We start from the raw sequence: 18173 nt of genomic DNA, 5'->3' as shown, positions 1-18173 counted from the left end.
GGTTCTCACTTGACATCCGTCTTCGATAACATTGTATTTAAGTCTTTGTGATCCTCTTGCAGTTATCTCTGCATCATTCCAGGCAAGCAGCTTAAGACCGTAACGGTACGTGTTTCGATTCTTATCGAAATTAGCCACAATGTTCTTGCAATGAAAAGTAATATTTTGAGATGCATGGCTGGAAAGTATTTGCAAGAATCCCAACTGGTTACTGTCAGCTTTATAAGTCATCTTCACGGAAAATAGTTAATACTAGAGTTGATAGCATTATCCAACATTGTCCTAAGCTTAGATTTTACCTTCATTCCATTATCCATTTCACCTAACCAAACATCACTATCCCTTCCTCGATATGTTATGTTACCAGAACGTCGTGGCTGTGGTATGACACACGATGCTTTTTTGTCACTGTCCAAATCGCAAAAGACTAAAATTGCATCACGTATATCGCCTTCGTTGGGATCAATCCAATATTGACCTGATTTTAGGTCTGGATGGGCTATAAAAAGATCTTTGCATGTTTTAGCTGGTGATTGTTTTTGACCGTCGGGTTTCTTGAATCGTTCGAATTGTACTTTTATTTGTTCGTACGCCTTAAGTACTAATGCTCGCGCTTCTTCATCAGTTATGCCATTTTCACCGAAAATATTGAATGGCTGATCATTCGGATCAGGTCCTTTGCTGTTGCCAGATGGTCGACCAAACAACGCTGCTAAAGTTGCTGCATCATAGCCAATACCTTCTCCAGGTGGTCCAGGAGGTCCCGGCGGCCCTTGAGAACCAATAACTCCAGGTTTTCCCTCGTTTCCAGGAGGACCACGTGGCCCAATTTGTCCGGCAACTCCTTGTGGTCCAGTATTTCCTGGAGGACCTTGCGGTCCTTTTGGTCCCATCATTCCTACAAAATATGACAACAATATAGTATACGTACATCGTAACGAATGTACCGGTATTGAAAATATTTTTGGTTTTTATATATTTCAGATATCACTCTGTCTGTCTGTTACCTTGTTGTCCCGGAGGTCCAACGGTTCCAGCATCACCTTTTTCACCAGATGGACCTGGCTGGCCTTGTGCTCCAGGAAGCCCATTGTATCCACGATGACCCTTAATTCCTTGATAATTGTGATAGATATTTAGTAAGATTTAAATTCTGTAGCATTATGACATGAAACATAGATTTTCTATCAACCATTTGTTAAGTTTTCAAATTACTCCAGCTAATGTATTTCAACTCACTCAGCACAATCACGTCAGGTTACAAAATATTTGGATACAATGCAATGGTCTTAAGAGCAGTTCGTAGTCGTAGTAGCATAGTAATCTGTGGTGCAACTTACCTTTTTCACCAACATCTCCTCTTTCCCCTTTACCGCCCTCAATACCTTGAGGTCCTGGCTTTCCTCTCGGTCCAGGTTGACCATCAATACCTTGTGAACCAGTCTCTCCACGCATTCCTCGTTCACCTACTCTACCAGTTTCGCCCATTGGTCCTGGATTACCAGGCAGCCCTAAAAATTTCATTCAGACTGTTAAACTATCTTCTGTATAGCTCAAGAAAGGCCGGAACCTGTGTCCATCGAAAAACTGTTTCAAAAATGACTTTGTCTTTTTCTGCTTTAGTCAAAGAACGACTTTCACAGACAGTGATTTCCGAATCTACGATTTTCCACCGATTGAAAATCTTTTACTTTATCAGATTTGACATGGTATTATCAGACCACAACTATCGATAACAGATGATGGACAAATAATTATAGTCACAAGTCCTACATAGGATACAGTGAACTCATGAGCATCGGTTTTAGCAATTTTCATGAAAAACAGTTTTGCATGAAAGTTTCCTACAAGTTGAATTAATTTATAATGTTCGTTTACCTGGAGGACCTGCAGGCCCTGAAGAACCAATTTGTCCAGATGGACCTTTATCACCAATTCTTCCTGGAAGTCCTTGTGGACCTATTTAAAAAGACAAATTGATTTAGACAGTACGTTTCCATATTTAGTTTAATGGTTTAAAAAATAAATTTACCTATTTTTCCGGGTGATCCTTCAGCACCTCGGTCTCCTGCAGGTCCAATCATTCCAGGAGGACCAGGTAAACCAGGCTACAAAATTAGAAGTATATTCAAAATAGATTATTTGCGAATTTGAAAAAAGTGGAAAGTCAACAATTATTTACCTGTCCAGCCTGACCGTCTTTTCCAGGTTTTCCAGTCTGTCCCATTTCACCTGCTGCTCCTCTTTCACCTCTTTCGCCTATAAAATCAGATTTTTAGTCAATGATATTGCAAAGAAATTTTTGAAGCCAGAGATATTACCTGCAACTCCCATTGGTCCTGGCATGCCCGGAAAGCCTCTTTCACCTTGATTAAAAATAAAGATAACATAATGAAATGTAGATCAACCAAGGAATTTAATGCAAAGAAAATTATTTTTCCATGCTGCATAATGCAGTGCATATGCAAGGATATTTAATGAAATCACCTGGATTGCCAGCAATTCCTTGGACTCCTTGAATTCCAGCAGCTCCCTGGCTACCACTCTCTCCCTTCAAGCCTTGTGCTCCGTGTAATCCAGGAGGACCTTGTAAACCTAAAATAATATCTCTTTTTTAGTTTTATGTTTTGATACATTCTGCATTCTGTGAAATTTCACCAGGATTTCCTTGACGTCCCATTTCACCCATAGATCCTTTGCTTCCAGGTACTCCAGGATTACCTAAATAAATTGGTAAATTGTCATTACACTGTCAGAGACTTTGCTCTCCGTTGGGACTTGCAGATTTGCTTAATTTAAATAAACTCAACATACCCGGTGGTCCAGCCTCTCCAGGAGAACCCTATATTAAAATGTTGAATTATTTCAATGGAATATTTTCATCAGTAATAGTGACTGAAATAATCTACAAATTAGAATTTGAAGTGAAATTATAAGAGAAATTGAATCAATGAAATTCTGTTTCAGATTTAATTTCATTGATTCAATTTCTCTTATAATTTCACTTCAAATTGAATCATTTCCCTGAAGAAAAAAAAACAATATCTAGACGAAAGTTTTACTTACAACTAAACCTGTGTCCCCTGGCTTTCCTGGTGGTCCAGTTAGACCTATATCACCCCTTGTGCCTTGTTCACCTCTTGCTCCTACAAACAAAGGTTATTTTGTGGTTATTATGATCACAGAGTGATATACCTTTCTGTCCTGTCAATCCAATTAATCCTTGCGGCCCCATTTCTCCTGGCAGACCTTGTCTTCCTGACTTTCCCTGTTCTCCTTTTAAACCAATAGCACCTTGATCTCCTTTTCGGCCGTGAGGTCCAGGAGCACCTGAAAGATAAAATGTTTCGGGTCGATTTTAGTTTTTATTCATCAAGCCTAAGCAGGGTATTGGGTATATCCAGTGTTACCTTGCTGTCCCGGGAAGCCATGCAATCCCTGAAAAGAAATGAATGAATTTGATATTTGAACAAATTTACGTGTTTTAAAGGCGATGACGTGTTTTTTTTGGATATTATAAACTGCATGAAAATACATTTTGATCGCCCAGAAACAACATTTTACCGACTGATCAGTTTTTTACGGTAAAATATTATTTCTGGTAGATCGAAATGAATTTTCATTCTATCAGTTATTATTGAAACTCAAATGAATTCAGGCTTTGTTCACGTTACGAGCTGAGGATACATACGTGAAGCTCGGAAGATATTATATATTGAAACTGAAACGATATTTTGAAGCGTGAAAATAGCTTTCAGGGTATTCTACTAGTATACTATAATTGGATTCATAAACATCGGGCTAGTCTGTAAGTGCGCTTCAGAATTTGAATTTTCGATGGATGAACCAATGAATTAAAAAATAAATTTTAACGTATTTTTATAATATGATAATAAAGTGAGTTGAATAAATACAATGCTGCATTTGGTTGGGTTGCTGTGCGTTTCAGTTTGAATTTGCAGCGGACTTACGGTGTGAATAGTTATCCTTACCTGTGGTCCAATGGGTCCACGTTCTCCAGGATTTCCAGCTGTTCCAGCTTCGCCGGGAATTCCGGGATTTCCTCGCTCTCCTCTTGCGCCAGGCTCACCTTGAGCACCTTGCAGACCTATTTGTCCTTGCAATCCCCTTTCCCCAGTTTTTCCAATTGGGCCATCTTGCCCAGGCAGTCCTGGACTTCCTGTTTCTCCCTTTGACCCAGGAATTCCCGGTGAACCTGTTATATGTATTGAAAAGAAATAGAAATAGAATAGTGTGATATTTCAGCTTTTATAAATTCAGATATAGAGCCCTTTCAGCTAGAGAAAATTACCGAATAAAGAAAAATAATGGAATATTACCTCGCAACCCTGGAAGACCAATCATTCCCGGTGCGCCAGAATGTCCTTTCATTCCGACAGGACCAGGCTTACCCTTAATAAAAGAAAATTTATATTAACTTAATCATTGAAGGCGTACTACATTTAAGTAATTATCGTGTCTTACAGCTTCACCATCAGCTCCTTGTGCACCTGCAGTACCTCGCGCACCAGTCTCTCCAGTCAATCCTATAGGACCTCTGTCCCCTGGCGAACCTATAGCGATTTGAACTTTTATTGACAAGAACTTCTTCACATCAAAAGATCCAATCTAATTTTATTTATATTCCAAACTCAGATGGACTTAAAAGAACTAATATTTAAGAATATTATTTATGTACGGTCAGAAATTTCATTCCCATGACTTGGTTCGTTGACCGCTTGCATCCACATGGTTGGTTCAAGTTTCGTTTAGGCGCATGAAACCGAAATTTTATTTCCAAACGATAAAATTTTCATAAACATGATTTCAGATTGAATATAAACTTTCAAAACGATATTTTTTAAATATCCGATTTTTATTTAACAAACCTCTTTCACCACGTTGTCCAGCTGGTCCAATTGGACCAGGACTACCTGGTAGTCCATTCTGACCATCTTTTCCTTGAGCACCTGGGTTACCTGGAATGCCTGGAAGACCCTACAACAAACTCAATTTAAAATGGTACAACGACATTTAACGGGCTTTAAACCTGATAACCCCGAATTCCAACAGGTCCAGGAGGTCCTCGTTCACCATGATTTCCTGGCGAACCTTGCGGTCCTTGAGCGCCTTAAATGAAGACAAATTTTGTTGCATTGGAAGGATTTGATCTTAAATTATTTCGTCGGAGAGAGTGAATATATTAGGTCTAAATTAATTGAGAATCTACTTGAAAAAGTCTATGCGTTCCGTTCTTACTAAAAAGTTTGATACGTTTATTTAAATGTTTATGACAAGTTTTCCTCACGAAAATCTTTCAGTTGTAAATGTTTTAAGTTCCAATTTTGAAAGTTTTAAATTAGTAATTCGTAATTAAGCAATATTAACAATTGATAAAATTATTACGTGAGAAGATCGTTTACAAAAACACTCTTCTGTACAGGTGCAAATGACTTAAATCTGCTTCGTAAAACTAACCTGCAGCACCATCTCTTCCAATATCACCCTTTGGTCCTTGGTTTCCTGTCGGACCAGGCTCACCATCTTTCCCAGACAGTCCAGTCAAGCCTTTATCACCAGGCATGCCTAAAAAATATTCGATATTTCATCTGTCTTCAGTGGTATTTAACATGTTTTCATTCAAACCTGGAGGTCCTGGTACTCCTTGTAAGCCTTGTGGACCTTGCTCTCCATTTTTGCCGTCAGCTCCAGGAACACCTCGCTCACCAGGAGATCCATTTTGTCCAGTAGGGCCATCACGACCTGGTAGTCCACGTATACCTTGTTGCCCTTCGAAAGAAATTCAACGGACCCGCATAAAAAGAATTTAATGTTTGTAACTGAGGGCAACTTTAACTAAAGTTAAATTAGATTAATGTGACGCCTCAACATAATGTTAAGTTACGTGATGAAATTAATGTAATCTATAACTTTTTTAATTTTATTTTTATATTAATATAACCTATTCTAAAAAATTCAGCACGAATATTTGTAAAACACAAAAAAATAATTAAAAATAAAGAAGAAACTTGTGGCACTTATACATTTCTACTTACGACTGGTGTGCTTACCTTGCATTCCTGGCGGTCCGATGTCACCTGTGTTTCCTTTTCGTCCTTCCGGACCTTGTGGCCCTAAAATAATCAGGATATATTTGATATTATTTTTTCACAGTTTAAATAATAAGCAGGAATTTTGTTTAAATTCTTCCATCAATGTTAGTTTTAATTTCTTGAAAACATTTCAAATCTAATGAAGAACCATCTTATCTCTTTAAGTTACAATTCAAAAATTTGATTTCTCATTCTAGTAATTTTTTCAATTTTCGTCACTCAACGATCGATTTTGGGTAGCCAGTCGGCACTGTGTGTTTCCAATACATATTTGTATTGCATGGTTCCGCTTATACTGTGTAAATATTACACATCCGAGTGCAACTAGTATTTTACATAATATTTAAGACCACGAAGAAATTTAACCACATAGAGTCTTGGGATAGACTTTAACAACGCACAGTGCTTTGACTTTAAACATCGATATTAATGTCAAGTTTAACAAATTGATGCAATGCATTTCAGCATAGCACTGTTCCTAGCACTAACGCTCAGACTTACGACTAACTTAAATTAAACTTCGAAAAATAACCAAATTTTGATACATGTAAGCGTGTCCACAAACTTAAATGTGATGTGCGTTTTACATCACACCAAGAAAGCATACGAAAACTGATATTCGAAAGTTTCTTTTTTTTTCAATTATAGAAATTTTTGTATAACTTTGATAGTAAAACTTTTGCTTCGCATCTAAGTGCTCACCTCGATCTCCAGCATGCCCTTTAGCTCCGATGGGTCCATCAGGTCCTGGAAGTCCATTAATTCCCGTAAGTCCTCTTTCTCCTTGCGGTCCTGCTGGACCAGGTGGTCCTCTCATGCCGCGTTTCCCCCGTTTCCCTTAATAAGAGATATGCAAAGTCTCAAATCGGTAGCTATTTCAAAGAAAACTATTTACCTTCTGCTCCTTCGGAGCCTGGAAGTCCACGAGGTCCAGGATGACCATTTTCACCTTTAGTACCGCTTTCGCCTTTATAGCCTTTATCACCAGATAATCCCTGGATTGAAAAAAATTGAGTATTACTCAATGAGTAACGTGAATACAAAATGTGAAAATAATCGACTTTTGTGAATTAGACTTTTTTCCATAGCAAATTACAAATTATAAAGTTTAGTTCTAAACGTATGAAAGAAGATAATTTGTAAAGCTATATTACCGGTGCCCCTTTTGGTCCAGGTTCACCAACATTTCCATTCATTCCGGGTGTTCCACGAGGACCTGGAAAACCTTGCGGACCTGCTGGTCCCACATCACCACTACTACCTTTTTCTCCGTCAACTCCGTCTTTACCAACTGGTCCTGGAGTGCCTATAATTAATTCCAATATACCTTAATACAACTTCATCCTTTAAACAAAACATTATGTTTCAACAGAATCTATGAATATGTAATTGTAAGATTATTTATTTTTTTAATAAGAAAACACTCGCAATATCTCCGATTATTTTGAAGTTGAATATCATTTCTCACCTGGCTCTCCTGGTGGCCCTGGCCGACCTATAACGAAAAAACTATTGATAAAATCACACTACCTCATACGACATTGACCTTGCATCAAGACAACTTATTTCATTCTTTTTAAGGTTTCAAATCATTAGAAACATAGAACTAAACTGATTTTTTAGCGGAAATTTGGCCTCTCTAATATACCACAAATAAACAAAAAATTGTGAACCATGAAAATTTGTCAGTAAACAATTGTGGGATCATTTAATAATCAAAACCAAAATCTGTTCTAGTGCTTGGTTCAGTGCTACGATAGAAATCATCTACTGTGGATAATTTTAATATTACGTTTGGTTCATTACCAGATTCTCCTCTAGGTCCTTGTAATCCAGGTGAGCCACTCGGTCCAATCGCGCCAGAATCTCCTTTAACCCCCGGACTTCCTGCCAGTTAGTTATATACAATTTCAGTAAAATGTAAATTTCTCACAACAAGTATTTACCTGGAAAGCCAGGAGAACCAGCCTTGCCATCAGATCCCTATGCATTTAAAGTTTAAACAATTAATAAATTGCACAGACATGTTACACATATTCTTTTTTTAAACAGCATAAACAGTCTGATGATCATTATATGAGCAACAATAAATAATTTGAAGAATTTGACATACTGGAGATCCTGGAGAACCCGCCACACCTTCCAATCCTCTTAAGCCTGGTGGTCCTTGTGCGCCTTCTCTTCCTCGTTCACCTCTTGGACCAGCTGGACCCTAAATATTTGTTTATGTTTAACAAATCTCTCAATAAAATGGAATCATGAATGTTGCAAGTAGTTTTGAAGTAAAATCGATAAAGAATTAATATCACGATCGAAAGTGAAATTATGATTTAATCTCACAGAACCTTTAGTTTCTAGTTGCAAATTTTTCATGACTTGTATAGTATAATAATTGTATTGAAACACGTACAACAGCTCCAGTTGGTCCAATTGGCCCAACTGCTCCTGAGGCTCCTTTCTCTCCAGTATTTCCCATTTCACCTTTTGCGCCTTCTAAACCATTGTGGCCTCTGTGCCCCTTACTACCTGGCATTCCAGGGACTCCTAAGTGATAGAAGAATTGCCATTTTTCTCAAATTATTTTGTCTTCATGTTTTTAGCATATGTACTTACCTGGCAATCCCCTTGGACCAGGCGGACCCACAACACCTACACATTTAATTAAATTAGCATTTTAGAGACAGATAACTAACAATAAATTTTAATTACCGGGTAAGCCAGGCTGACCATCTTCTCCTGATTCCCCATCTTTTCCTGGTAGTCCTGGCATTCCTAAAAAGAAAAATAGTTCAATTTAAATTCTGCAGCCGAACAAAAATGATAGAAAACAACCTCTCGGACCAGGTTCTCCTGGTTTTCCAGCTTCTCCAATATCACCTTGCTCCCCGGGACTGCCCTGAAATCCTTGAGGTCCAACCGATCCTACAAATTGTCCGTTATAATCAGGTTCAACTTATATTTAACACATTCAGCAAACCTGCAGGACCTGAAAGTGATAAACCTAAATTAAATAATGTTCAAAACGCCTTTTGAATGAGATGTTTCACAATCAAAACAAGAACACACTAATTGCAGGTAAAAATTGAAAAATCACTTTAGGACAAAAAAGTTTCCCTACACTTCTTCCCAAAGACAATGTATATTGCAATAGGGCCACTAACACAGTTTCTTCACTACTTGTATTCCTGAGTTAATAAATTTAGAAGCAGTCGGCCCTTTTTTCGTTTTGATTAGTGAAACATCGTTTCTCCACAAAATGGATATCCAACCTGGTGATCCTCTTGCTCCAGCTGGACCAACTTGTGCTTGCAAATATTGGAATTGATCTGGTAAAAACGCTGGGCCGCTTGGTCCTTTGTCCGAACTGGCTAATACGTCGGCTAGTTGTCGTGAATAGAATGTCATATCAGGTGCTGGTCCAGCAACTCCAGGATTCCCGGGTATTCCAGGTCGTCCAGGTTCACCTGCAATTTTTATCCCCAGAAATATTTGCATTAAAATCATGATAATGCGACATTACAAACTTGAGCGAAAAAAAAAGAATTTCAAATACATAAGCTATATAGCCAATGGCGTATAATTCGGTTTTTAACTAACCCGCTGGTCCTACATTTCCGGTTGGTCCTTTTTCCCCATCTTCTCCTAACACATCAACACTAAACCGACTATCCACTGAGTTTGTGCGTACTGGTGCGGCAACAGTGGTTGGCGCTTCAGTGTGAATGGGAGTTTGGTCTGGTGGTTGTTGACATCTTTCCTCATTACAAGTTACTCGTCCATCCATACACGTACAAATTGCACATTGTTGATATCCGGTCCTGAATTGTTCGTACGTACGATATTGTTTTCCATGATAGTAGCAGGTGTACTCCTCTAGTTGAGTGAATATATAGCTTTAGTGGATGAGCTTTTAAGCCTACAAATGTGCAAAATTACCAGATATTGACTCTGCTTGTGCACGACCAAAAACAGGTGTCGCTCCTAAAATGTTATGTTATTATACAATTTGTATACTAAAAACTAATTCAAAAACCGAGGGAAAGCGCAAAACTTTCGGTACATTTTTGAAAATGGTCAGCAGACATGCAAAACATCAAAAATATGATGATGATGTGTACGACATTACATTGTCTCTAATTATCTTACCAGTAGGATGTTCGACATCAGGTCGAAGAAATACTTCTGTGGTCTCTTCGGTATCACCATTTCCTTTAACAAATTTATGAGCTCACAAAGCCTGCTCGACAATTATTTAACATTCGTTAGCATACCTAAGTCATCATAATCATAAATATCATCATAGTCTTCCTCAAACTCATCACCATTCGATATTGGAACGTCAGACTGAGGTTTAGCTCTGCTATTTTTTAATCTCGAAGCTTTTGTGCCTTTACTGTTTTTCTTTTTCGGCGAAGATTTCTTCTTTTTGACATCAGCTGCTGTGATATGAATCACAACACACATTAATGCTAAGACTAACAACCAATGTCTTGTCTTCATTTTCTGTTACAGTCTCTCGTTTCGCTTTTCGTTTGTTTGCTTTTTTTACTTATATTAAAATTTTATTTTCGTTCACATTGCTCAGACTTCATTTTTTTTGATCAATTACAACTACATTAAAGTTAATGTTATCTATAAACTTATTTACCAAGTTTTACCACAAGAATCAGTGTGGTCATACAGAGAGAAGTCTGCAATACTCTTTGTATGATTCTTTCTTCACAAATGAAAAAAAGAAATGATAAAAGCTTCTGTGAGAGCGTATATAAAAAGGAAACTGAAAGAATTGTGTAACACAGACATATCTCTTTGGCCATAAAAAAGATCAATTTTCAAAGGCGTTTAACGTAAATTTCAAAGTTGATGATCATTGATGAATGATATTTTTTCCACATTGAACTTCGAGATAAATACTATAATTCAAGGAAATGTTAAGCCAGAACAAGTTGCACAATCAATCTAAATTGCTTTAGAACGAAACAGTGCTACGTGGTAAAGTTGAAATTTTTTTAATAATTTTAGGATTTCGGTTTCGTTCAATTACCAAATATTTTCACAGTGAACGTAAAGAAACATTACGCTTTGGGAACATACAAAGTGGAAGTCTTTCTATAAAGTCATTTATCTCTCTAGAAGATCATACAAAGCGATAAAGCGATAAAACTTCTTCACCAAAATCCACTATCACAGCTCGAAAATATTTTAAGACTTTTTTCGCAACTCTTATTCACTGTAATCCAATGGCACTGGTAATCCAAATTTAATCCTTTCAGTGGCTTTAGTAACCGTTCGCCTGAGCCATTAGGCGCGTGTAAGAATTCAAACCGTTTTCGACGAATTTTCTGGAAAGACTGATTTTCTAGCCAGCATTTTATCTCTAAATTTCTTGTACATTCTCGTGAAATCTTTGAACTCTTTTATATACCAAACTATTTCGATAGTCACACTCTAAATTTGAGAAGATATTTTTTAACACACATCCAACACATTTTGAGATGATTTCAGAGTTTATGTAAGTGAACTAGATTTTTTGAATTTAGTAGAAAATTCTGAGCAAAATGTTTTATTCGTGCATGTGTATTGTGAATGTTGTCTGCAGGATGGTCAATCATACAGCATGGTCATGTACATAATATACTTACCAAATAACAGCTTCAACACTGCACTCACATGCGGTAACTTTTATATAAAGAATGTGAAGATAACCTCTTTTAGGCTAATAGGTCACACCATTCTGAATTTGATAAATTTTCTTTTTTTATATTTTGGGCTTTTGAGGTCATTTCACTCTTGTAGAATTTTTGTGAAAGCATATTCATGACTGTTAAATGAATGAATAGTTGCGCCTTTTCTTATCAAAATTTAACTGGTTGGTGATCTTGCCAAGGTTGTTTACGACTTTGTGCATTTTTTGAATAGAAGGAAATCGATATTGACATTATTTAACGGTCGAAGATGGGATGTTGGGACAGATTAGGCGATATTTTAGAACTCTTTTTACAGTTCACACAAACGCTCGAAAAACTCTGCAAATATAATATCGAAGGCCATGAAATTAGGTATCACCAACGCACTTCAAGCAATAGTGATACTCTAAATAGGGTACTGAAACTTGACAGTGTGTCATATAACTGTAAAACACTGTTAAAAACCATTTCATACAAAACAGTACTCTATTTGGCAGCTGTCGACTATGATTACCTTAGCTTGAAGTGCGTTGGTATCGCGAAATGTTTGACAACAAATCTTGTATTTCTTAAGTCTTAGTTTTATTTAGATGTCTAACCGTTTACAAAAGGTTAACTTTCCCTCACATTCAGTAAATTAATGTCATCCACATAAACATGCTTACACTGCAATGAAGACCGTTATTTCGGTATTTTCAGGTATGTATATAATTTTGTATGTTTCAAACGTTTAATTGCTTTTACAAAAAATGAAACTTTCATTTACTCTATTACCGTAACTACCTTTGTTAGATCGCCAACAATTAGGGACCATTCTCCTAAGACTACCTCAAATTCGCCCCGTTCGTTGGCAAGTTCGAACATCGCAGGACGTAAGCAAATACGAACTTCTTCGCTATGTGATGGTAAAACATTATGAAGTTTCTTAAACTCACATAAGCTCTTAATTGGTCGTCCGTTCCGTCCCGCATCGGGTGATGAAACAAACAATAGGACTGAATGGTCTCCAGATCGCTGACCAACATTTCGAACAACTAGGTTCAGTTCTATACAATAATCGGCGAACTGTGGAATCTGAATGTTTTCGTCAGTTGAAAATGTGTACTGAAAAGTAGAGTAGCTCAACCCATGGGCAAACGGATATACAGCTTCTCCAGTGTAGAAACGATAAGTGCGTCCAGGAGAGTCATTTACGGGTCTCATGTTCATATCTTGTTTCGAAACTCGTTCCAAGTACAAGTTGTCGTAAAATGTTTGCGTTAAACGCCCAGATGGATTATAATTTCCGAACAAGACATTCGCTATTGCCTCACCACCTGACTGGCCAAGATAACCAGCCCAAATAATAGCACCGACACGTGAGTCATTTTTATAATCTGACAGGTCAATAGCTCCTCCAGAAATTACAATCAGAATTACAGGATCCTGTGCTACTGCCAGTACACGACGGATCAACTCTGGTTGCAGGCCAGGCAAGCTTATATTATCACGATCACCGTTTTCTCCTTCAACCTCCGTAGTTATACCCACGAAAAGAATCACTCTTGACGACGTACGTGCCAGCTCTTCGGCTTCGTCTAATCGAGCGTTGTTTAATGTATCAACGTCACAACCAGCTTCCCATTTTAAATTCGGTACAAAGTTTTGTATTTCATTCAATGGAACTTTTATTGAAGACGGAATACCATGGTAGTTTCCTAAGAACACTGTGCTTGCGTTCAAATGTGGTCCGATTAAAGCCATAACAGCTCCATTCGTATCAAAATCTTGCCTATTCACAGGGAGCATTGGTATTCCCGTCGATTCATTGGGGATGTTCTTCAATAGAACTATGCTTCTCTCAGCAGCTTCAAGTGACAATTGTTTATGATACTCACTGTCAGCGTCTTCGGATTGGATTTCTTTGTACGGACGCTTGTCTTCTCTTTCGAAATATCCTAAACGCATTAGCACTCGAAACCCTCTTGACAGCGCCGTATCCAGCATTTGTTCTGTGACAAGACCTTCAGTAATAGCGGCTTCCAGATAGCCCAGTCTCGTGAAAAAGGTACCACATTCCACATCAAGCCCAGCATGTAGAACTGCATTACAAGTGCTCGACGGGGTAGCTAAATACTTGTGCTCAAAATATACGTCATCGACGGCACCGCAGTCAGACACAATGTATCCATCGAAACCCCATTGTCCGCGAATTAAATCAGTTATGTAATACTTGTCAGCGGTTACAGGTATTCCATTGATTGCGTTGTATGCTGTCATAATTGATGTTACATTGTTCTCAACGCACGCCTTAAAGGCTGGTAAGTATGTGTCTGCCATGTCTTGATCAGTAACGACAGCATCGAAATAATCCCTGCCCTCTTCAATGCTATGTGCGGCAAAATGCTTACAACAAGCGGATGCCTTTAGGAATCCAACTTTCGATTCGTCTCCTTGGAACCCATTAACAAACATTCGTGCATACTCTGCATTTAAGTAAGGGTCTTCACCCGGCGTTTCTTGACCTCTTCCCCATCTTGGATCACGGAAAATGTTAACATTCGGACTCCAAAAGGTCAACCCTGCATTGCCAGCATTGTGGAAGGCCCTGCGTGAGACCATTTCACGTTGAAATTACTAATCACTTTTTTTTGGCGGTTGTTGTTTGCTTAATTACCTTACTTCATTTCCAGTAGCATTTGCCATCCGAAAAAACAATTCCTTATCGAATGAAGCGGACAGACTTATAATTTGTGGAAAGACTGTTGAATATTCAGTGGGTGGTCGGAAAAATGTTCCCACATATTCATAGTTCCAAGCGACTCCATGCAGCGCTTCATTCCACCAATTGTAATAATCCAACTGAACATTTTGAGAAGCACCACCCGACTGATGTTCAAGTAAGAAAATTTTCTCCTGCAACGTTAAATGGCCCACCAAATCCAGAACTCGTGAATCTATCGGCAAGCTCGGGTCACAGAATAGCAAGTCTCTATTTTTTGATTTCTCGCAAATGATTAGACTCTCGGCACTTGATTTACGAGTCAAAACTACAGCTAGTACTATCGCAACCACAACCACTGCTGCGAGCAACACTAATAATATAGTCAATTTTTTTCTATTCATTTTATTGCTAAACAACACACGCCCGACTGACGGCTAATATTTTCTCAGTTTTATTTATTACTGATTAATTAATCATTTAATAATTATTGGTAATCGAAATGTTATCTGGTAAGTGGACGACGCACACACTCTACAGAATCTGTTTTGATCAAATTACTTAAACTGTCAGTTTTATAACTCGATTAGTCCGGTCCTATTGGTGTACGGTTAGTTAGTTGCATCAAATACTCAATTCCGGAATTTTCCATAAATTTTGGTCAGCATAATGGTTCAATGACTCAATTCTACCATTTTCCATATGGTTTTGGTCAACTTATAACAAAAACCTCGAAAGAGGGAAAAGTGACGCTAGTCCTGTAAAAATTAAACTTCCAAAACATTTGATATAAGTTTTGGTGCGTCTTTCCCTAATCAATTTTAACCAAGAAAGTTTTAACCAAATAATATGTCGACGAGAATTTTACCAATGAGATTTTACAACGAAAATTTTACAAAAAAAAATTGGGTCTTATGAGGCATCTGCCACGCAAGTTTTTTTTTGTGTAAAATTTTCGTTGTAAAATCCCCTCTGTTAAATATGTTATGACTCACAGAAGACCGAATACCAGTTTATTATAACTTGCCTTGGGGTACTTGTCAAAATATTTCTTTCTCTTTCATCATAATAGATCAGTGTCAAATAACGGTTTCTTCTCTCAAAATAGTATCAAATGAGTTGCCAATTTCACAAAGCTAACCTCAAAAAATTACAGCTCCATAGACAGCTTTTGTGACAATGACAGCTTTTGTAATATTGTGGTTAGCTTTGTGAAAATGACAGCTCATTTGACCACGGTTCTGAAATTCTGCATTTGACATCTCAAATGACATTGACAATGATCTATACTCTATACCAGAAATAGCTGTCATGTTTTTGTAATATACATGAAATATAATGGCTTTCATATAAGTTTTGCTTTGGGAAATGTTGATAAATATTTTAATACCAATGTGGTATGTGAACACGTATATCAAACCCACGCAAAAGATTTTTATTAACTATTTCAATTTCTATTGTGAAATCGCTAAAAATGTATGAAGATGCTTCAATTTTAAGTTGTGTTTTCTCCGGATGTAGCGAACTGTAGCTCGTTAAACTCGTATTGAAGAGTACTTTCGTTGTTGTTGTTTTTTTACAGAAGGGGTACTAGCGTCACGAACTCCGCTAACGCTACGTTCATAATTTTAATCATGAAAAATCGTATTTTATTTACTCTTCAAAATCCATAGATTAGTCCAGGCCCTTGTGTCAGAAAAAGTACGTTCGTCAAAAATGTACTGAAAAAGTCGATTGCCGAAAATAGTTATTTGTGTATCTGTTTTGGACGTTTGATTTTAGGCAATTTCGCGAGTTGCCTAAAATCAAACGTCCAAAACAGAAACAGATACTCAAAAAAAATTTCATGTAAGGGGTCGAAAACCCGAGAAAAATCTTGAAACTTCCTCATTTTCGGCCCCGACACATGAAAAGAAAATTTGTTCGACAACGTTTCATTTCCAATCATATTATGATACCTGAAATGCTCGAAAAAAGTGAAGCGACACAACGGACTGGACTGGATTATCGTCTCGATAGAACTACCCTCAACTTCTTTTGAGAATATCTGAAAGACTAGTATCGAACAGTATCGAGCCCGTCTTCGATGTTAACCTTCACAACTGGATTCTACAACGAATAAAATAAACTTTGTCGAAATAATTAAGGAATTACTCAAGTTACGTGATAGCAAAAACACTCAAAATCAATTTTTTTAAGAATAACTGACGAACCATCAGTCCGATACCGCACATCTTCAAACTCTTTGTCTAATAACAAAAGTTGATTTCAATCCGTCGAAAATTTCTCAACACAATTTACTTTTTACTTTTAACGGTTAACATGTTTCCTTGACTGATAAGTCAGAGGTCATCAGAAAATACCTCTTAAAGTTCAATATGATTCGTTTTATCAAATGCATCAGGTGTTGGCAGAAAAACCGGAAATCACGCGTTACAGAGATTCTGAACTCATTTTCAAAAGTTTGGTTGCTGTCGATGACGAATAAAATTCCTGAGGTCAAGTTCGTAGATGTACTAATTATATAGGAGTTATTCCCAGAAGAGTTTTTGACTGGTTTTTTCGATAATAACTCTGAACCAATTTTGGTCACTGGTTTGAATCGACGAGGAATAAAATTTCTAAGGTCAAGGTCGCTCCAGAAAGAATTTTTGTCTGGTTTTTTAATGGCCAAACTTGAAAATGTTTAAAATGTTTTTTTTTTTTCGACAGGAATTACATTTTTGGGTTCAAGATCGTAGATGGACAGTGTCGAAATTCTTTTGGGAATAACTCATCCCATCAATGAGTTATTCCCAAAAGAATTTTTGCCTTTTTTCTGAATCGGATTTTCGAAATTTTTGTTTCCTTCATTGAAGAAGCAAATTGATGAAGTCTCGTTTACAGATGAACAAAGTCGATCTCATGTTCTGGGAGCTATTCTCGGAGTGATTCTCTTCTGTTTTAGAATAGAGATAAAAATGACGACTATTTTTGGATGTATGCTCACTTTCTGTGGCATTACCTCCTAAACTAAAATTGCCAAATGAAGATCTGTAGACACCAGGGCCTATTTTAAGGAATTTAATTTCCAAAAATTTCCGAAATTTCACAAATTTCACAAAAATTTCCAAATTTCGTTTTCTGTTAGATCTCATTCCGAAGTAATCAGTTAAGCTCAAAGACACGAAAAACAACTAAAAAGGCAGTAAAAACAACATTTACGATGCAATCTGTTGTGTTTTTAGATGAAATGACTAAAAGTTATGGAAAAATTTGAGAATTTTTGAAAATTTAATTTCCTTAAAATAGGCCCTGGTAGACACTATGCAATTGTCTGTTTTAGGAGAGAGTTAAAAATTCCGACTATACTCGACGTTTGTCGACTACCTGTGGTATTATCTCCTAACCTATCCCTCCGATCTTATTGTTTCTATTGCAGTTGCTCTAAACACATGGCAGCTCGTTTGGGCTTACGCATTTTAAGCCATCGAATTCACATCAGTTGACATGATGCAAAAATATTCTGCTTTACAAGAGAGAGATGCCGACTATTTTTGGCTGCTTGCTTACTTCCTGAGTAAGAATAGTCGTTTTAAAGTCATTGCAACGGGTTTAGGCTTACATATTTGTAGGCCGTTGAAGAGAATGAAGTTTTTAAGTTAACATAAAGGAATGTCTTTTGATAACTTT

General features: G+C 37.3%; 2 protein-coding genes across 2 annotated transcripts in view; both read right to left on the bottom strand.

Annotated features, from left to right (window-relative positions):
• Positions 1–10837, bottom strand: part of LOC119075565 — a 34738-nt gene extending 23901 nt beyond the window's left edge. The window contains exons 1-39 of the mRNA XM_037182033.1: positions 10385–10837; positions 10260–10322; positions 10050–10094; positions 9711–9986; positions 9383–9577; positions 9091–9099; positions 8946–9035; positions 8823–8885; positions 8727–8762; positions 8524–8657; positions 8227–8325; positions 8060–8096; positions 7920–8000; positions 7582–7608; positions 7268–7419; positions 7009–7108; positions 6816–6950; positions 6072–6134; positions 5647–5790; positions 5479–5586; positions 5051–5130; positions 4890–4998; positions 4486–4574; positions 4341–4413; positions 3993–4216; positions 3411–3438; positions 3196–3330; positions 3067–3146; positions 2815–2842; positions 2659–2721; positions 2488–2595; positions 2322–2366; positions 2183–2259; positions 2033–2108; positions 1879–1959; positions 1341–1511; positions 1008–1115; positions 300–898; positions 10–231 (exon numbers count right to left, since the gene is read on the bottom strand). Coding sequence (XP_037037928.1) covers positions 10–231; positions 300–898; positions 1008–1115; positions 1341–1511; positions 1879–1959; positions 2033–2108; positions 2183–2259; positions 2322–2366; positions 2488–2595; positions 2659–2721; positions 2815–2842; positions 3067–3146; positions 3196–3330; positions 3411–3438; positions 3993–4216; positions 4341–4413; positions 4486–4574; positions 4890–4998; positions 5051–5130; positions 5479–5586; positions 5647–5790; positions 6072–6134; positions 6816–6950; positions 7009–7108; positions 7268–7419; positions 7582–7608; positions 7920–8000; positions 8060–8096; positions 8227–8325; positions 8524–8657; positions 8727–8762; positions 8823–8885; positions 8946–9035; positions 9091–9099; positions 9383–9577; positions 9711–9986; positions 10050–10094; positions 10260–10322; positions 10385–10613 — 4482 coding nt within the window. The 5' untranslated portion in view covers positions 10614–10837. The remainder of the gene's footprint in view (positions 1–9; positions 232–299; positions 899–1007; positions 1116–1340; positions 1512–1878; positions 1960–2032; positions 2109–2182; positions 2260–2321; positions 2367–2487; positions 2596–2658; positions 2722–2814; positions 2843–3066; positions 3147–3195; positions 3331–3410; positions 3439–3992; positions 4217–4340; positions 4414–4485; positions 4575–4889; positions 4999–5050; positions 5131–5478; positions 5587–5646; positions 5791–6071; positions 6135–6815; positions 6951–7008; positions 7109–7267; positions 7420–7581; positions 7609–7919; positions 8001–8059; positions 8097–8226; positions 8326–8523; positions 8658–8726; positions 8763–8822; positions 8886–8945; positions 9036–9090; positions 9100–9382; positions 9578–9710; positions 9987–10049; positions 10095–10259; positions 10323–10384) is intronic.
• A 1531-nt stretch (positions 10838–12368) lies between these two features.
• On the bottom strand, positions 12369–15087 carry LOC119077100 (beta-xylosidase/alpha-L-arabinofuranosidase 2-like). The gene is made up of 2 exons (XM_037184258.1): positions 14457–15087; positions 12369–14387 (listed from the first exon to the last, which is right to left on the bottom strand). The coding sequence occupies exons 1-2, from the start codon at positions 14903–14905 to the stop codon at positions 12563–12565; spliced, it is 2274 nt and encodes a 757-aa protein (XP_037040153.1). The 5' UTR covers positions 14906–15087; the 3' UTR covers positions 12369–12562.
• Between the last annotated feature and the right edge of the window lie 3086 nt (positions 15088–18173).

The sequence above is a fragment of the Bradysia coprophila genome, unplaced genomic scaffold (genome assembly GCF_014529535.1).
Source record: "Bradysia coprophila strain Holo2 unplaced genomic scaffold, BU_Bcop_v1 contig_232, whole genome shotgun sequence".
In the NCBI taxonomy this organism is placed as follows: Eukaryota; Metazoa; Arthropoda; class Insecta; order Diptera; family Sciaridae; genus Bradysia; species Bradysia coprophila.
The sequence above is the reverse complement of the archived record's forward strand: the minus strand, read 5'-3'. Positions and strand labels throughout refer to the sequence as shown.